The sequence below is a fragment of the Carassius carassius genome, chromosome 4, assembly GCF_963082965.1.
Source record: "Carassius carassius chromosome 4, fCarCar2.1, whole genome shotgun sequence".
Taxonomy (NCBI): Eukaryota; Metazoa; Chordata; class Actinopteri; order Cypriniformes; family Cyprinidae; genus Carassius; species Carassius carassius.
The window spans coordinates 22437469-22454116 of record NC_081758.1 but is presented as its reverse complement, the minus strand read 5'-3'; the positions used below and the strand labels follow the sequence as shown (position 1 = coordinate 22454116).

General features: G+C 36.7%; 1 protein-coding gene across 4 annotated transcripts in view; it reads right to left on the bottom strand.

The window, feature by feature from the left end:
* LOC132139507 (WD repeat and FYVE domain-containing protein 3-like) overlaps nt 1-16622 on the bottom strand; it is a 76330-nt gene extending 59708 nt beyond the window's left edge. For 3 of the 4 annotated variants that reach the window (XM_059547908.1, XM_059547909.1, XM_059547911.1), the window contains exons 1-4: nt 12421-12587; nt 7337-7547; nt 3466-3589; nt 2421-2530 (exon numbers count right to left, since the gene is read on the bottom strand). In XM_059547908.1, the coding sequence (XP_059403891.1) occupies nt 2421-2530; nt 3466-3589; nt 7337-7547; nt 12421-12449 (474 nt within the window). In that variant the 5' untranslated portion in view covers nt 12450-12587. Of the gene's footprint in view, nt 1-2420; nt 2531-3465; nt 3590-7336; nt 7548-12420; nt 12588-16393 lie in introns of those variants that run through there. The other variant, XM_059547910.1, reaches the window with a different exon arrangement.
* Nucleotides 16623-16648: the final 26 nt, after the last annotated feature.

Here is a 16648-nt window from a genome sequence, read left to right as displayed (position 1 = left end):
TGCACAAGTTATTTTCAGTGTGTTATTGAGGTAAATGATCCTTAAGGATAATTTTAACCAAAATAAAATCAGAGCTAACCACAGACTTTTGTTGAAATTTGAGCATGTTGGCAAATCTTAGGCAAATTAATGAGATCCTACAAACTGGCCAACACATAAACAACTTGCACTGCAGGAAAATAACCTTACAAAATCATAAGGAGACATGAACATTAAAAAAGGGTTAATTAACATAGCATACACACTTCTGTTAAAAGTTCATGATGCAGTGAATATAAAAACATATATATTTCACATAAACACCATTCTTTTTAACTTTCCATTCATTAAAGAATCCTTGTTGGGCAAAGAATGTATGTCTTCACAAAACAACACTGATAATAAGAAGCATGAGCATATTAGAATGATCTCTGAAAGATCATTTTACACTGAAGACTGGAGTAATGGCTGCTGAATAATCAGCTTTTCCATCAAAGAAATTAATTACATTTTAAAGAGTATTAAAATTGAAAATGCATATTTTAAATCACAATAATATTTCACAATATTACTGTTTTTTGATCAAATAAATGCAGCCTTGGTGAACATTTGACTAATTATTATTTGAATTACCTTGGAGTACCATATGAATATTATGTTCAATGCTGTACCATACATGCCATAAGCGACAGAATTTAAAGGCCTTTATTCTTGTGGGAACAGTAGTACATTCCCATTCTGTCAATACAACACATGAATATGGGACATCCACAGACAGCCCTTTAATAATGCTCATGATGTAACCATGCCCTTTTAACAGAGAAAATCCACAAAGTACCTGGAAACCATTTACTACTACATGGTATGGCTATACTGTAGCACCCACAATGCACGGCAAAAGACAGAAAATATCCAGCACCAGCTGCTAATACATAGATTTCATGAGATGTCATGGATTTTCATAGTGATGCATAAAATCTACATTGGCCCTTCCACAGTGCTCTAATATATGAGATACTCTTTGGGCACTTAGTCAAGAATTCCTGACATAATGACCTCCCCTGGCCGGGAAATCTGCACCTCTATTCCGCTGACTGACTTCAAAAAGCTTTGGATGAGAGTGGGATCAGTCCTTCCTCATCTAATGAATGACATGACAGGCCCATTGTCTGTTTGATCGATACATGTTGGCCTCTCAATACAGAGAGAAAGTGCTTCAGGGTGAGAAAAACAACTAGTAATTGAAGATCATTTATGTGGTGTGTAACTAACCACAACTTTTCACTTCAAACTGGGCTTCATAAAGTGGCCCATGACTTGGTAATCATGGCCTCAAGCTGTGTTTCTCAATAGTCTGAGAAACACAGCCTTCATGACACCATCTTCACATCGCCACAAGCTGGAAGTTTAGTCTTCAGGTCTGCTACCATTGTTTGAGAAGCCATCTTTCACTACAGAGTGAGGAACATTCCTCCTTTCTCCTAGTCTTAGTCAAAAAAAATTCCTTTGTCAACGGTCTCCTCTGTGTCACTCCATATCACTGTGTCCATATGCTCTTCTGTGTCCTCACAGTGATATGGAGTGACACAGAGGAGACTGCTGACAAAGGAATTCTTGAATAAAGTTGTTATTTTAGTTTTCTTCACTTACAAAAAGTGTTCCCGTCGTTTCATATAACCAAGATTACACGTCTGATGGCAGATGGAGTTTTCTGAATATGACTTTTCATACCTTTTCTGGACCTTGACACTGTTAATTACTTGGCAGTCTATGGGACAGTCTCAAGTCTCCAGGTTTTGATCCAAAATATCTTAAATTGTTTTCCAAAGATGAACTGAACTTTTATGGGTTTTGATCGACATTTTGTCATTTTGGGATGGAGTAACCCTTTAAGGAAAGGTCACCATACTAATCCTTCCATCCACCATGATGTTTTCCAGTTTCTCTCTCTGATAACCGAGGTCTGTGCAACTCACATAGGAGGTCTTGCTCAAGCACACACTCAAAAAAATTACACCGGCTGTTTCTAGATTTAAGCCACTGAGAGTATGAACAAGTGCCGGGTGCAGGAAAAAGGCCAACCTAGCATAGCTGGTTTCCAAACACAGTTTTCGAGTATATTTTTTATATGCTAGCTACTGGCATGACATGGGACAATTCTGTTTTTATAAAAAAAAATGAAAAATTATTTTGGTAAAATACAATTTTAGTAGCTCAATAGTAAAGAGTTACTTTAAACTGTAAAAATATTTCTCTATGTTATTGTTTTTACTGTATTTTTTATCAAATCAATGCAGCCTTGGTGAGTATAAAAAAGAAAACATTAAACAAATGGTGTCTATATTTAAGTCTGTATATATTTTTGCTAGTGCAGATCAATTGTGTATTCATTTGTAAATGCTTCTTGTGATCGTTTCATCTGCTGCACATTAAACACGGACCTGTCCTGAGGATGCCAGCAGGTTGATGGTGGTCAGGAGCATCCAGCCTCGGCTCGCCTCCTCGCTCTGATTTACCTCCAGAAACTGCACAATGGCTCTGCTGGCTGCCTCTGTGGGAGGAGCACACACACAAACAGAATCACTGACGCGTTTCACAGTCTGGGCTTGTGGATCAAATCCATTTTCACACGTCAGCTTGTGTGTGACTGGCCTCATCTGGGGAAGGACGCTGAGTCAATTAGAGGTGATGACATGCAGGCAGCTTTGTTTCTCAGTCATCCATCGAGACGCAATATAGTGACACCTCAGTGAATTCATGAAGGATAAGATTTACTAAGAAGAATATTATTTTCTGCTCCAACGAAAATGGAATCATTTAACGACCTTTGGAAAACAATTGTCATTAAAAATACAATAATTATCAAATATAAAATAAATACAGTATTAAGGTTTTACATTATGTTTTTCATTGTATCAGTATTATGACAATAATTTGCAAAAAAAAAAGAAAAAAAAGAAAAGATGCTTAATAAATGGTTTAAAACCAACTAAAATGCCTACGCACTTACTCTAAATATATATTATTCAGCATCAGTGTGAACTGATATCTGCAAACAATTTAACTTATGTTTATACTTGGCCATTTTTTTATACATAAATGCTAAATTTTGGGTAAGAAACTGCTATTGGCAATTTTGCTTATAGACTATAATTTGTATGATTTGTCTTTGATGGGCATAACAAGAGGAGACTTGTTTTAATCTATCAGGAAAAGTCAGCATTACATATCAGAAATTAGCCGGACAAAATAAGAGTGAACAAAGTTTAGCATCCACTAAAAAAAAAGTGTGGTCAAATTTTTATGTTTACTTTAACTGGTATAGAATAATTCATTCTGTAATGACTTTTGTCATGCTAACAATTTTTTTTAGACTTTCTTTTTTTTTTTTTCTTACAATGAAATAGATCAGACCAGGTCTGTGTAATGCATACTTGTGTGTTAACAGAATACCCAGGATCTTTGAGTTGTTTGAAGTTGAAGTACCTGTTGATTTATTGGATGCTCTCCGTCTGATCTCGGTCACCATCAGCCTGGACACTTGAGTGGTGAACTGCAGCAGGTCTGAAAACTTCTCATTCATCGTGTTCGGTGGAGCATTCCCAAACACCTGTCACACACACACATACACCATTTACAGAGCTAAAACAACCTTCTTTTCATGAAGACCTTATTTTCCCTCTACAAAGATGGGGACCTGTTGAGTTAAAGCTGAGGTTTAATCAACAGTCACTCCCTTGATGTCTGAAGAGCAGTACGCTCAGTTATAGTGTTACAGATTAGACATTCACAGGAGCTCTGAAAACTGCCCTTCAGCATCAGGCACACAAACCGAGTGTCCAATCAAGTTAGTATATAAACAGACATAAGAGGCGAAATACTGTCATGTTCAAATCCAGATTGTAAGGGCTCTTGCTGTTTGAAGAAATCAAAATCAAGAGAGACATACTGCGGTGTTTATGCTATGGGTCTATAACACTTCATCCAATATGTCAGCTTTGTAAATAGAGAGCCTGTTTTATCCCACTTTACAAATGCTCTCTAAATGCACACAGGCTGCAGCAGGTCAGTGCTCTTTCATGCACAATGCTGAGCTGTAACTGAGGTCATATGTAGTGTTTCTTTATAATCAGTGCTGGATGATTAGCACCATCATGCTCTTCTCCAGCCTGTGAGAGTCTCTTGACTTCATAATGACTACTTTGCCTTTGTAAAGGAAGCACTTGTAACTGCTGGTTCTCTCCTTATTGTTTATGTTTAACAGTAAGTATAGTGTGAATAACCTGGCTTAAAGGTAGGGATTTATTTTATTTTATTATTCAGTAGAATATAGTGATTTGGCTGTAAAAGAAGAAAATTATTTAAGGTTATTACATTCTATAAAATGTACTGACTATATATACACACACACATGTACAAGTATTAGTACCTGACCGATATGGGTTTTTTGGGGCTCGATACGATATTGGGGAGTAAAAAGGCAGATACCGATATATCGGCCGATATTCGTTGTGTATATTATAGTACAGAACCAGTCAGAAGTTTGGACACTTTCCCATTCGTGTCTCCACACATTTGACTGGTACTATATATTGAATACAGCAGAGGTTCTCAACCAAATTCCTGGAGGACCCACATCACTGCACATTTTGCATGTCTCCTTAATCAAACACAGCTGATTCAGGTTACATGCTCGTTAGTAGAGACTCACAGACTTTAAATGGGTGTGTCAGACAAAGGAGACATGCAAAATGTGCAGTGTTGGGGGTCCTCCGGGACTGTGTTTGAGAACCACTGGAATACAGTGCACCTCTACTGGAATACAGTATATACATTAACAGAATATATATACATATTAACACATTTTTTGCAATGATCACTCAAACATGGTGATTAAACACTTATAATGACGTGACAGATATATGTAATGCAATTCAACTTTAATTCAATTCAATTCCATTCAACTTTATTCTGTTGAAGTTTATTCCACTTCAGAACATTAATTCCCGTCTTCACACACAGACGAAACTTACTAAAGAAGTGTGAATTTTGACATAATATAGGGGAGTGTGGGGCACAAAGTAATGTGGGGTTAGTTTTAACACACATTTATTTTACCATAGTAAAATTTTAATTCTGGTTTAAGAAATGTATCTCAGTTTTTATTATTAATTTAAAATTAGACAAATCTGCAATTATTTTAATCTCCAATCTGTTATTTATTATTTATTATTTGGAAGTGACGTGACATACAGCCAAGTATGGTGACCCATACTCAGAATTTGTGCTCTGCATTTAACCCATTCAAAGTGCACACACACAGCAGTGAACACACACACACACACACACACACACCCGGAGCAGTGGGCTGCCATTTATGCTGCGGTGCCCAGGGAGCAGTTGGGGGTTTGGTGCCTTGCTCAAAGTCGTGGTATAGCTGGCCCGAGACTCGAACCCACAACCCTAGGGTTAGGAGTCATACTCTCGAACCACTAGGCCATGACTTCCCCACTGCGTTACACTTGTAACAGTGATGTAATTTACACTATTTACTTAAATTTTAATGAGAAACAACGAGAAACAGGTGAATAAAGACTGACAGTCAATGTTTAATGTTTAGAAAATTATTATTTATGTGGGCCGTCCCAAGCATTGTTACAATTTGTTCATTGTCAAACTCCAAAATCTGATTATTTTTAATTTATAAAAAACACCATTATTTTATTTGACAAAAAAAATATATATTATTTTGTTAACAAAATATGTTAGTTTGTGTTGTATCAGATATTTTAAGCGGTCATATGGTCATGTTACCATATGTGCCCCTCGGATGTTACAATGTACTCCACCTACGGGGCATGTTGTCAAATTTAGCTTAAATTTTTCAGGAGTAAAAGAAAAACTGTAATTATGAAACAAAGTGACATATTTGTACTAGTCAAGTGTTAAATTACTTTGGATAAAAAATATTCTGAACCCCATGTGGATTTACAGAAGCTGAGAAAAGTCCAAATTAAAAAAAGTGTTACTTTGTGCCCCGCTCTCCCCTACTGCTGTAAATAAATACAATATAAATTCACACACTCACGCACTTTAATGTCCTTTTAATATAATGAGTACAATCCCCCGAATTTGGTGCAGATTCACCTCACCGAGATATGGCCGTTCAAACTTTCAGTGGTTTTCCATAGACTTAAGCTTTAAAGCGTTTCATCTAGGTCGCCAGTAGCAAACGCTCTGCTGGACAAACTAATTACACCATTTCAAGCATTTTATCTGCATTATATGTTCTGTAAAAAACAGAAAAACTAAATCTTATCAGCACCATTTTCGTCGATACAGATATATCAACAACAGGCTAATATCGGCCAATAATATCAGCCAAACGATATATCAGTCGGGCTCTAACATGTACACTACTATAAGTTTAGCATCAGTAAGATAATTTAATGTTTTAGAAAGGGTCTTATGCTCATCAAGGCTGCATTTATTTGATCAAAAATACAGTAAAACAGTAATAAAGTGAAATCCTTATTACAATTTTAAATAACTGATTTATATATTTTAAAATGCAATTAAGTCCTATGATGGCAACCCTGAATTTTCAGCAGTCTTCAGGTTCACATGATCCTTCAGAAATCATTCTAATATGTCAATTTGCTGCTAAATAAATATTTCTTATTATTAACAATGCTGAAAATAGTTGTGCTGCTTAATATTTTTGTGAAAACTGTAAAATATTTTATTAGGATGTTTTGATGAATAAAAAAAAGTTCAAAAGCATTTATTTGAAACAGTTGTTTTTTTAACAATGTAAAAGTAAATTTTATTAATTAAACGCATCCTAGATCAAAAAATGGCAGCCCAAAAAACCTTTGAATGGTAGTACAGAGTTCTTTTGTTTTTTGTGATTTTCCAGCAAAATGCATATGATCTATATATATATATATATATATATCTATCTATATATATATATATATATATATATGTTCTTTTTTTATTGTCGGGCCATTGAAAACATTAGCAAGCAGATCTATTGGCCCAACTGAGCTAGTAATTATCACTAATCATGCTCGAATCTTATTTAATGGTAACAAAAAAACAACAAAGCTAGCAGGGTTGCTTCAGTACTAACAGTGCAATACAATGATCTCTATTATATCGGTCTTCTCTGCTAATGCATTTTGAGCTGTACTGTTCAGAGGTCTCTATACCTTTCGTCATCCTCTATTTAATTAATTATTTTTTATTTTATTTTTTTTATAAATTGCACTATCCTGATGCATGTAACATGATGATGATGCAGTGTCTTATGTAAACAGCCATCTCTCTCTCTCTCTCTCTCTCTCTCTCTCACCCGGTTGAAAACAGGCAGCATCATGTAGAGCTTCTCCTCCTGCTCTTTTTGTGTCATATGGCGTGGTGGGTGGCAGAGCTCGGAGAAGAGACGGCGCAGGTGCATGAGTCCCAGCGCGTTGTCCTGTGGGCTACACTCCTCCTGCCGTGGCCTCCCCATGATCCTCTTCACCATATTCATCTTTAGAGGCTTCTTGAGGCCGAAGCCAGGCCTGAAAGAGCAGACAAACAGACAAAAGAGAGGTTTTGTGAAATGGAGGAAATGAAAAGGGGATGGTGGGGAGGGGGGAAAATAACAAGATGTCAGGGAAATTGATTGTCGATTGTTTAAATCCACTTCTAATGTGACATGATATGCTAGCTTCAAATTGCAGATCAAATTCAGCCTGTTTATTTTCTGCAGTGAACTGCTTCTGTCTGAGACCCTTTAATGAGGATTGTGCTGCAGGTACAGAAATACTGCAGGGCATGAAAACAAAATTGGATCCAAGACAATATTTAGGTTCAATTCAAGGACACAGCGATAAAAGAGAACTTAAGTATCTTTGTTGTACTTTAAACGGTCCATTCCATTTAAAGTAAGTTACAGTTGATACGGGAAAATAAGACTAAATAAGAAACTCTCTCTCTTACTACCTGCAATTAACAAAAAAAAATTAATAAATAAGCATGCAGCAAACAGCCACTTAATAGCAATACATGGCTTGCTAATAGGGCTGAGCAATAAACAATATCATATCAGGATCAGAATAAAATGTAACAAATGATAAGCTCTGGACATTTTTATCTTTATGGATTAATGTAACTTTGCTTTCGATTTATTACTTTAGCACACTTTAAGTATTTAAACTAACGTTATTAAAAGGAACAACATTAAGTGAACAGTAAGCTAATAAAGTAATTAGGGATGCTCCAATCAGGATTTTTGCAGCTGATACGGAGTACTGATTTCTTATCATGGTTTTCTGCCGATACGATCCAGATTCTGATGCTTCAAGCTTTATATAACTGATGTGCATGCTCTTTAAATCACTGTTACCTTTTTTTCAGATAGAGTAATACTATAGATGTTGCCTTTTGTTATATTTAGAATTTTTTTTACTAGATGTCGACTGATGGTGAATTTTACCGATAGCTAGGTTGGACCACACTGGCTGATACAGATTAATCAACCGATAGGCTAGTTTTTAAAATGGATACTGTATGAAAACTAACATATATATATATATATATCCAATCCAGAAAATTAAGAGGTAGCTTTCTCTCTGGTGGTTAATTGAGAAAAGACTAATAAATAAGTGAAAAGCATTTCTTTCCCCATTCATGGTAAAATATTTGTGATAAATATTATCGTATGATATGGCAAAAAATATTGTGATAGTGCTTTCATTTTTGTAATCATTTTTGGTGCATTCTTCAATGCAAAGGTACATTTAATACTTAATATTAATAAATGAAAGCACCAACAAACCTGTAAACTGAAGCCAGTCAATTACTAATGCAAATTCACTTCTTTTCGAAGCATAATCCTTAACTTCTTTGACTTCCTTGCATGGGAAAAGTGTTGCTACACTGAATAACCAATGAGCCCTTTACAACAGGGTGAAAAGCCCCTAATGTCTTCAAAGTAAGAGTACACACACTAACATAGTTTCATGCCTCAGACGCAAAAACACACTTCAGATCTAGAATTTCTGTTTAATAACCATAGGATAATACTTATTCTGCACTTCAGACCCTTGACTACATCATGTGAAAATATACACTAAATCATATCCATTATAAATAGTTATAAATAGTCAAATTTGCAAATACATTTCAAAGATGTAAGAAATACATTTATTTATAACTGAAGTTGAAAGCTAAAAGAGGAAGAAAACACAACCTAAATAAAACACTGAAGTCATGAATCTGTTCCAACTGGGTAATTGTTACAAACTTTGGGGTAAACTATGAAGCTTTAAACACAAAAGACCATTATATCATCTGCTGAAGCCGGCGAGCACATGGGTAAAGTAGGACACACATCTGACAGACATTTGCTTGAGCCAGTGCAGTGCGGTTATAAAAATATGACTGTTTCAGCAATGCCTTCAGAAAAAAAGCCCAACATCTGTGAGCTGAAGCAGATTCTTAGACGGAACAGACCGCAGACAGCTACAGCAACTTAGAAAGACGGGAAACATCAGACATCCAAGAGCAACAGTGACTGCATCCATCGAAACAAAAATATCTGCATTAATTCTGCAGACTTAAGTTAAAAGTTAAGCTAAGATGCCACATATGGCCTGTATAACTAAAATAAAAAAAATGCTCAGGGTTTCTCTAACAAGGCCTACAGTCAACTGTAGTTTTGCAACCATCATTCCTATTTTCAGTTACAGAACAAACTGCATGTGAAGCACTTCAAGTACTGTAATTCCTGCTGAGTAAGAAAATACATAAAGAACAGCTCCTTCCTCTAGTCATTAAACATTCAGAGCTCATTTACTAGTTTCTCAGATCACCATTCTGATTATTACAAGAGTGAGAATGATGAGTGAGTCATTTCTTCATACAATACAATCAACACAAACCAGCTGGACATAACAGTAACACTCTTAAATTTGACATACGAATGCATTGGCCTCCTACTGGTTAAAGCAACAAATATCACATCAAGTGTGGTTTAATGAAGACCATTCCAGACGTTTCTTATCTATGGCATCCCCATCCTCCAATCCAGGTCAGTGTGAAAATTGAGAGGGAAAAAAATCTTAACCAAAATTTAAATCAGTGATATTATAACCTAAGCATGGTAATAACCACAGCCATAAACGCATTATTACCGGTAATAACATACTGCAATAGGTCGCATGGAAAGATCGTTCTCATTTATCAAATCACCATTATGTGTGTAACTAAGCAATTTGTGGCAAATTCTAAAACTTTTTTGTGCATCAAATGGTTAATACCAGAGTTTATCAATGGCATCTTTTTTTTTTACTATTTTATTTTCCCGTCTTGTATGTAACAACAAATATTAAAGAAAATATGCAGAATATAAAAAAAAGAGAGAGAGAGAGAATTTTTTATTAAAATTGAGAATTATTTTGTTACCCACTGCAGAAGAAAATACTGTAGAAACTAAAAATAATATCAATAAATTAATAATTCCCCAAACAAAGAAATAGCTTGCGAGAACCACCAATGTTTTAATTAAAATAATCAAAAAATTCGTGTTCAGACAGTGGTTGTAACTCCAATTATAATCAGTTTAACTGGTGTTCCAAAAATGGAAAAAAAATAATAATAACAATAATACCTTTAATCTTAGTCTATTTGTCCTTGCTAAATGAATAATCCTGCTTTGGGACACACAGAGACTGATTTGGTGTAAATCAGTGGGGAGTAAGGTTGCTGGGACATGAAATCTTCAGTCAAATGTGACCAAGCCTTTTACACTTTAAGTCTTTCATAGCATTTCTTAGAGGGCTGCCAGCTCCAATGACTGTCTGAGAAAGTAAAGTAGGCTCCAAAGGACTGTTCAGAGAAGAAGAAGAAGAAGAAGAAAGCACAGTTTCAGCCGTCTCAAAAGCCTTTCAAAGACTCTTGGGAATAAACACAAAACCCTCACGTCTCGGTCACTGTTATGGGTGATGGGAATGCTGAAGCGAGAGTGAACATTTCCCACTGTCTACAGGCTACGAGTCAACAACAAGTGAGTGTGTCTCGATACGAAACCGCTTACTGGAATCCTGAGCACACAGAAACCTCCTTCCTATGATATTCAGTCAACGGCCACTTGGTTTGCTTACTGTTTTTTCCCTTTTAAATGTGCCAGCAGTTACAACTTTAAAATGTAATTCACCAATAAATGAATGTTTACACAACAACAATAAACTGATTAATTCTATTTATGAGTATAGCCACTCTATGATGTAACTAAATAAACAACATAAACGAAGCAAAGAACAAATCGCACAAGCCTGTTTACAAAAAGCTAGTCCAAATGTCTAATTTAAGTGATTATAGACAAGACTGTAATGTATCTGAAAGTCTCTCTTGCTCACCTAGGCAGCATTTAGCTGAGCAAAATACAGTAAAAACAGGGAAATCTTATTACAACTCAAATTAATTTAGTATATTTTAAAAGTGTAAATTATTTCTGTGATGGCAAAGCAACAGTCATTATTCTAGAATTCATTCTAATAATTATGTTGATTTGCTGCTCAAGGAATATTTCTTATTTTCACAACGAATCGCCATTTCATAACAGATTTACCATTAACAACTAACCATATTTACATTTAAGTGAACTAATGCGGCCTACAAGAAAGTGCATATACCCTCAAATATTTAGTTTATTAAACTTACACAAAACAAGTCAAGCACTATGACTAAACCTCAAGAATCAATAAGAAAAAGTGCACAGAGATGATATACCATGCAGCGCACCACACGAGAAGAAAATCCTGCAACACTCGTCAAAATATTAACCAACATGACTGGTTCCCCCAGACTTTCTCTTGAAATCAAGAGCCCTTTCTGTGTAAATCACACTGTTGAATGAGTCAGAGTCTAAAGAAGCCCTTGGTTTCAAACATGTCCTGACCTGATTGGCAACAAGCAGCCAGAGACCAGGTGTCTTCTTCACCAAAATAAAACCTCTTTCCCAGAGAGGATGTGTGCCAGGATGAAGCAGTGAAGAAATCATTGACACCCACAAGATGTTAATTACTTAAATAAAAAAAGAGATTGAACCCTTTCTTACATCTGAAACTCACAGCAACCTCTTGTTGCTTCACATCATCGTTCCTCCGGGAAGAACGGCACCATCATTTCACCATCTGTCATTTGCCTACTCATCTGTTTTATCTTCCACAGCCTTTAATTACAGAAAAACTATGACGGCGCATACAAGAATCTCACGCGGAATCCAAAAAATGTGTGATTCTCGAAGTGTTGCCAGGATCCTCAGCAGAAAGTAAGAAGCCATTTCAAGACCACCACTGCAGCAAATAAATCCGTGACACACGGCTCCAAACTGTAAACAAACGCCTTGTCACTACGGAGACACTCTGATCAAACATGTTTTTTCCATACCTACTGTTCTCCCTGTGCTCTGCAAGCATCCCTCGCTGATACCGACGCAGCTTCGATCCTAAGATTGCAGAGAAAGTAATAGTTGTTAATCTGTGCCGTGCCGACTAGGATAAAGAGAGAAGGCAGAGCATCATGGGACGGTGTGGGAGCGAGCGCTGATTTACACTCTTCGCTGGCACTGCCAGGAGACCTGTGACCAGAGAGCCAAGCATCCTGCAGGGACTGGCACAGCTGATCCTCCCTGTCACCAGCTCGGTCACGTGCCTTCATCATGGGGGGGTGACCAGTGTCATACCAGGAGATACCAAATCAGCAGTATAGGGGGATCCATCCATAACAAAAAACAGAAATCGAGCAACAGATCAGAGTAATAACTATCTAGTCTTGAAAAGGGGAAGTCAGTAATCTGATTCAGAAGATATGCACACTGTCTGAAGACTGAAAGAACGCTGACAGAACTCAAACCACTCCAAACGTGTACAAACATGAGACACCACTGAAGATTCAAATCACACATTCAAAAAGCTAAGATAAAACCACAACACTGCCACAAACAGAGAAAAAACATGACCGCAGCAAAGCACCGAGTAACAGACTGAAGAAATAAAGATCAAAACCAGCTCAGACCGTCATCGGTTAAGAGAATCACAGTCGATGCTTGACCAGTGACTTGTTTTTACTAGCACTGAATCATGAGCACAAATACTTCAGCTAAATTCCTTGCATATAATGCGATCATTCGGGCAACACTAATAACTTGTAGTCTGTGTAAAATATCACATGTGTAATGTGTGACCTATGTTGTGTGATGATTCACAAAATTCTCATTTTTTTGAGATACCGGATTTTTTGTTTTCCTAAGCTGTAAGTCATAACCATCAAAATAAAAAAAATGTAAAACTCTTGAAATATTTCGGTTTGTGTGCAATGAATCTAGAATATATGAAAGTTAGCTTTTTTTTTAATTAAATTACAAAAAATAAAGAACTTTTCCATGATATTCAAAAATTTTTGAGATGCACCTGTGTGAAAATAAGGCCACGTCCACATTAACAAAATCAAAACATTCTAGGGCTGCAACTAAGGATTATTTTGATAATCAATTAGTTGGACGAATATGGACAAATAACAAACCGAAACAACTTAATAGTATTTATTGACATAATAACAAAAATGGCCTCCATTGCCTTTGATAACAGCTCACATGCTTGCTGGCATTGGTTATGTACTTTTTTGACTACGGTAATTAGGTATCTGAATAAAAAAGACAATTTTTCTGCCTTTCTTTCACAGATAACAGCAATAGTTATATTATAGCATTAAAAGTAGCTTACTACTGTTACTAAAAAGCTTACACATATTGGAGGTCTATCCAATACAGAAAGCTAAAAAAATGATTTTGGTAATTACCAATACTGTTACTAAAGAGCTGCAGTGGCACAAACCTTACAACACTGGTTAAAAACCTTACAATCCTTTTTTTTTTTTTAAATAAATGTGTTAATCACTGTAGGCTACATAGTGAATATAGTTTAAATCTCTAGATCAAAAATGAAAACAATAAAGAAAATAAAAACGAATAAAATCACAGTAATGCTCTGCAGGAACACGCGTTGCGTGCACTTTGATCACAGTCAGTCTCCTCTTACTGTCATTTCTTTATCTTGTAAATATTGATATTTATATTCAGACAATTGCACGCTGCTGTCCTTTCACAGTTCTTACTCTCGCAAATTACTCACACTGCATGTTGACTTTTAAACCTAAACATAAATGCTAAACAACAGATATTTCAGCACAATGTTTTTGCTCTGAATCCGGTCTCCCTCGGCTCTCTGTGTTCGGTCTGTTTGACGTGCACGCTCGCTGCGCCGGCGCTCTTTAAGTAAAGATTTCAACTTAACGCAGACTGTCAGGGCAGGCCTTTATGCAAAAATGGGAAGGTTTGTGTGAAGTTGTGACATTTACAGATAAGAATATGACCGTTAACTAAAAGTTTTTGCGCCGAGGATGCACACACGTATCTGTAAAAGTGCCTGAAAGGTAAGCCATTACGCTTATGCATCAGCGTGAAGCTTAAAATAAAGATTTATCATGTTTTGGCCAGCTTGGATCACATACTTTTCCTGCAGGAGCATATTCTGTTTCCTCCAATTTTGAAGATGCATCTTGTCCATAGAAATGCGTTATTCAGTGCTGTAATTTGATGCGACCGGCTGCAGTTGTGTGTGTACTGTGAGCAGACCCGACTAATCGATAATGAGAATCGTTGTCGATGATTTTCATTATCGATAATAATCGATTCTATCGACTAGTTGTTGCAGCCCTAAAACATTCATATAAATATTCCATGTATGGCCTACAATGCAAATGTCATCCTCTTTTACTGCAGGAAAGCAATTATGAGAGTATATGCCGTCATCTTATGAAGGTTGTACAAAAAGTAACATTCCTCTTTAATAGTACTCTTCAAGCGAACAGCAATGTGTATAGCCTTTACATCACATGACTAAACATGACAGCCATACTTCCTAAATGATCTAGGATAAATCTGAAATGTAACAAACACATGAACTGAACTGTGACACATACATAAAAGGGGGAGAGAAAAAAACAGGTTTGTAAAAGAGCTTGACCTACAACAAATATAGGTCAAACAAGATTTAATAGGAAAGATAAAATGAAAAATAGGTTTGTAGCCTCTAAACAGGTACATTTGTGTAACTGATTGGCAGCGAACCAATATTATGATGGCTCTGGGATAAAAGCACAGGCTCCATGACTTGCACAATACAAACGGGTGGGTTGTTTATACAATAAAACCACAACCACGGCCCGTGTCTAATCTTATTCACATCTCTGCATACCCTCACCAAAACACAAAACACAAATTAAATGGCATATAAATGAGCAGCCTGGAGGTGTGGAGGCCACACACAGCTGTTCGTGAGTCCATGACCTCTCACCTGACGCAGCTGCCCAGCACTTCACCATCACACGGTGTCCCAAATCAATCACCACCGCCTTCAGGTCACAACTTTATTACTGGGATTACTTTCAGTCTTAATGAAAGGCCATGTCAAGTGTTACTCACGGAATGTCTAGAGAGTCATAGATACGTAAATAGACAGATAAACAGAAAGAAATAATATTCACATTTTCATTAATATCCTTTCGATTACAATAGCACTTCAAAGAAATAAGAGATAAACAGAAATGTACAAAAAACAACTGATGCAGTGTGAGAAATGTGTGTACATTAGCAGTCAGACGGTCAACACGGAGTTTATCGCATATAATAAACAGTAAGGTAAGAACCCTCTACATTATGCACACTATAAACAATTTATAAAACATGCAACCTATGTATTAGAATAAAGCGACAAAAAAAAGAAGTACTGACCATGTAAAATAAGATTAGGGGAGAAAATTATAATAACACGAGCGAAGAGAACAGCAACACAAAACAGACAACTCAGAATTATTATATTATATTATCATGTTTGTCAACTGACATATACCACAAATAAATTCGTGATCTGATAAATAACAGTCGTGGATTAGACGATATATTCAGTGACAGTGCGAGTTTACAAAAACAATTACAGCACACCAGACATCGCCTAAATAACCTCAATATAAGTAACAATAGTCACGCATATGATTAACTCGAGGTCTGTGATAATAAAGGATCGTGTTTGTGAATTGTCTTCCCATCAATGCTCATTCGCCTGCAGCTAACAGGCTAGCGGAGTCCTCGCCACAGCTAGCCCCGGCTACACAAGCGAGCTGAGCGCTTCCTTTTCACAAAGCTGGACTGCTTAGAATATCAGTTATATAAACCGAATAACATCTTGACATTTCTAGGGAGACGTAAAAACGGGGAAAGCTGCATTTTGAAGGAAGGAAGCTAGCGCCAGTGTGTATGTGTTTTGCATGTCTCCAGTGTATCCGCAAATCCACGAGAACTCACCAGAGCAGCCGATGTCTACAAGCTTCACTGAGAGCCGCTCTAAAGAGATCTTCCTGCACTCTTCCCAGCCATTTTTCACGGGTGATGCCAGAGCTCTGTGAAGCGGATACTGGTTCTGTTAGATCAGCTAGCTAGTGGCCATATTTAATCCTCGACATCCCAAACAACACAGGCTCGAGCTCGTCCCAGCTCCAGCTCTACTTCATCTCAGCAGTGTCGTGTGGGAGACGCTGCCTCTCAGGGCTCGCTGTAGGA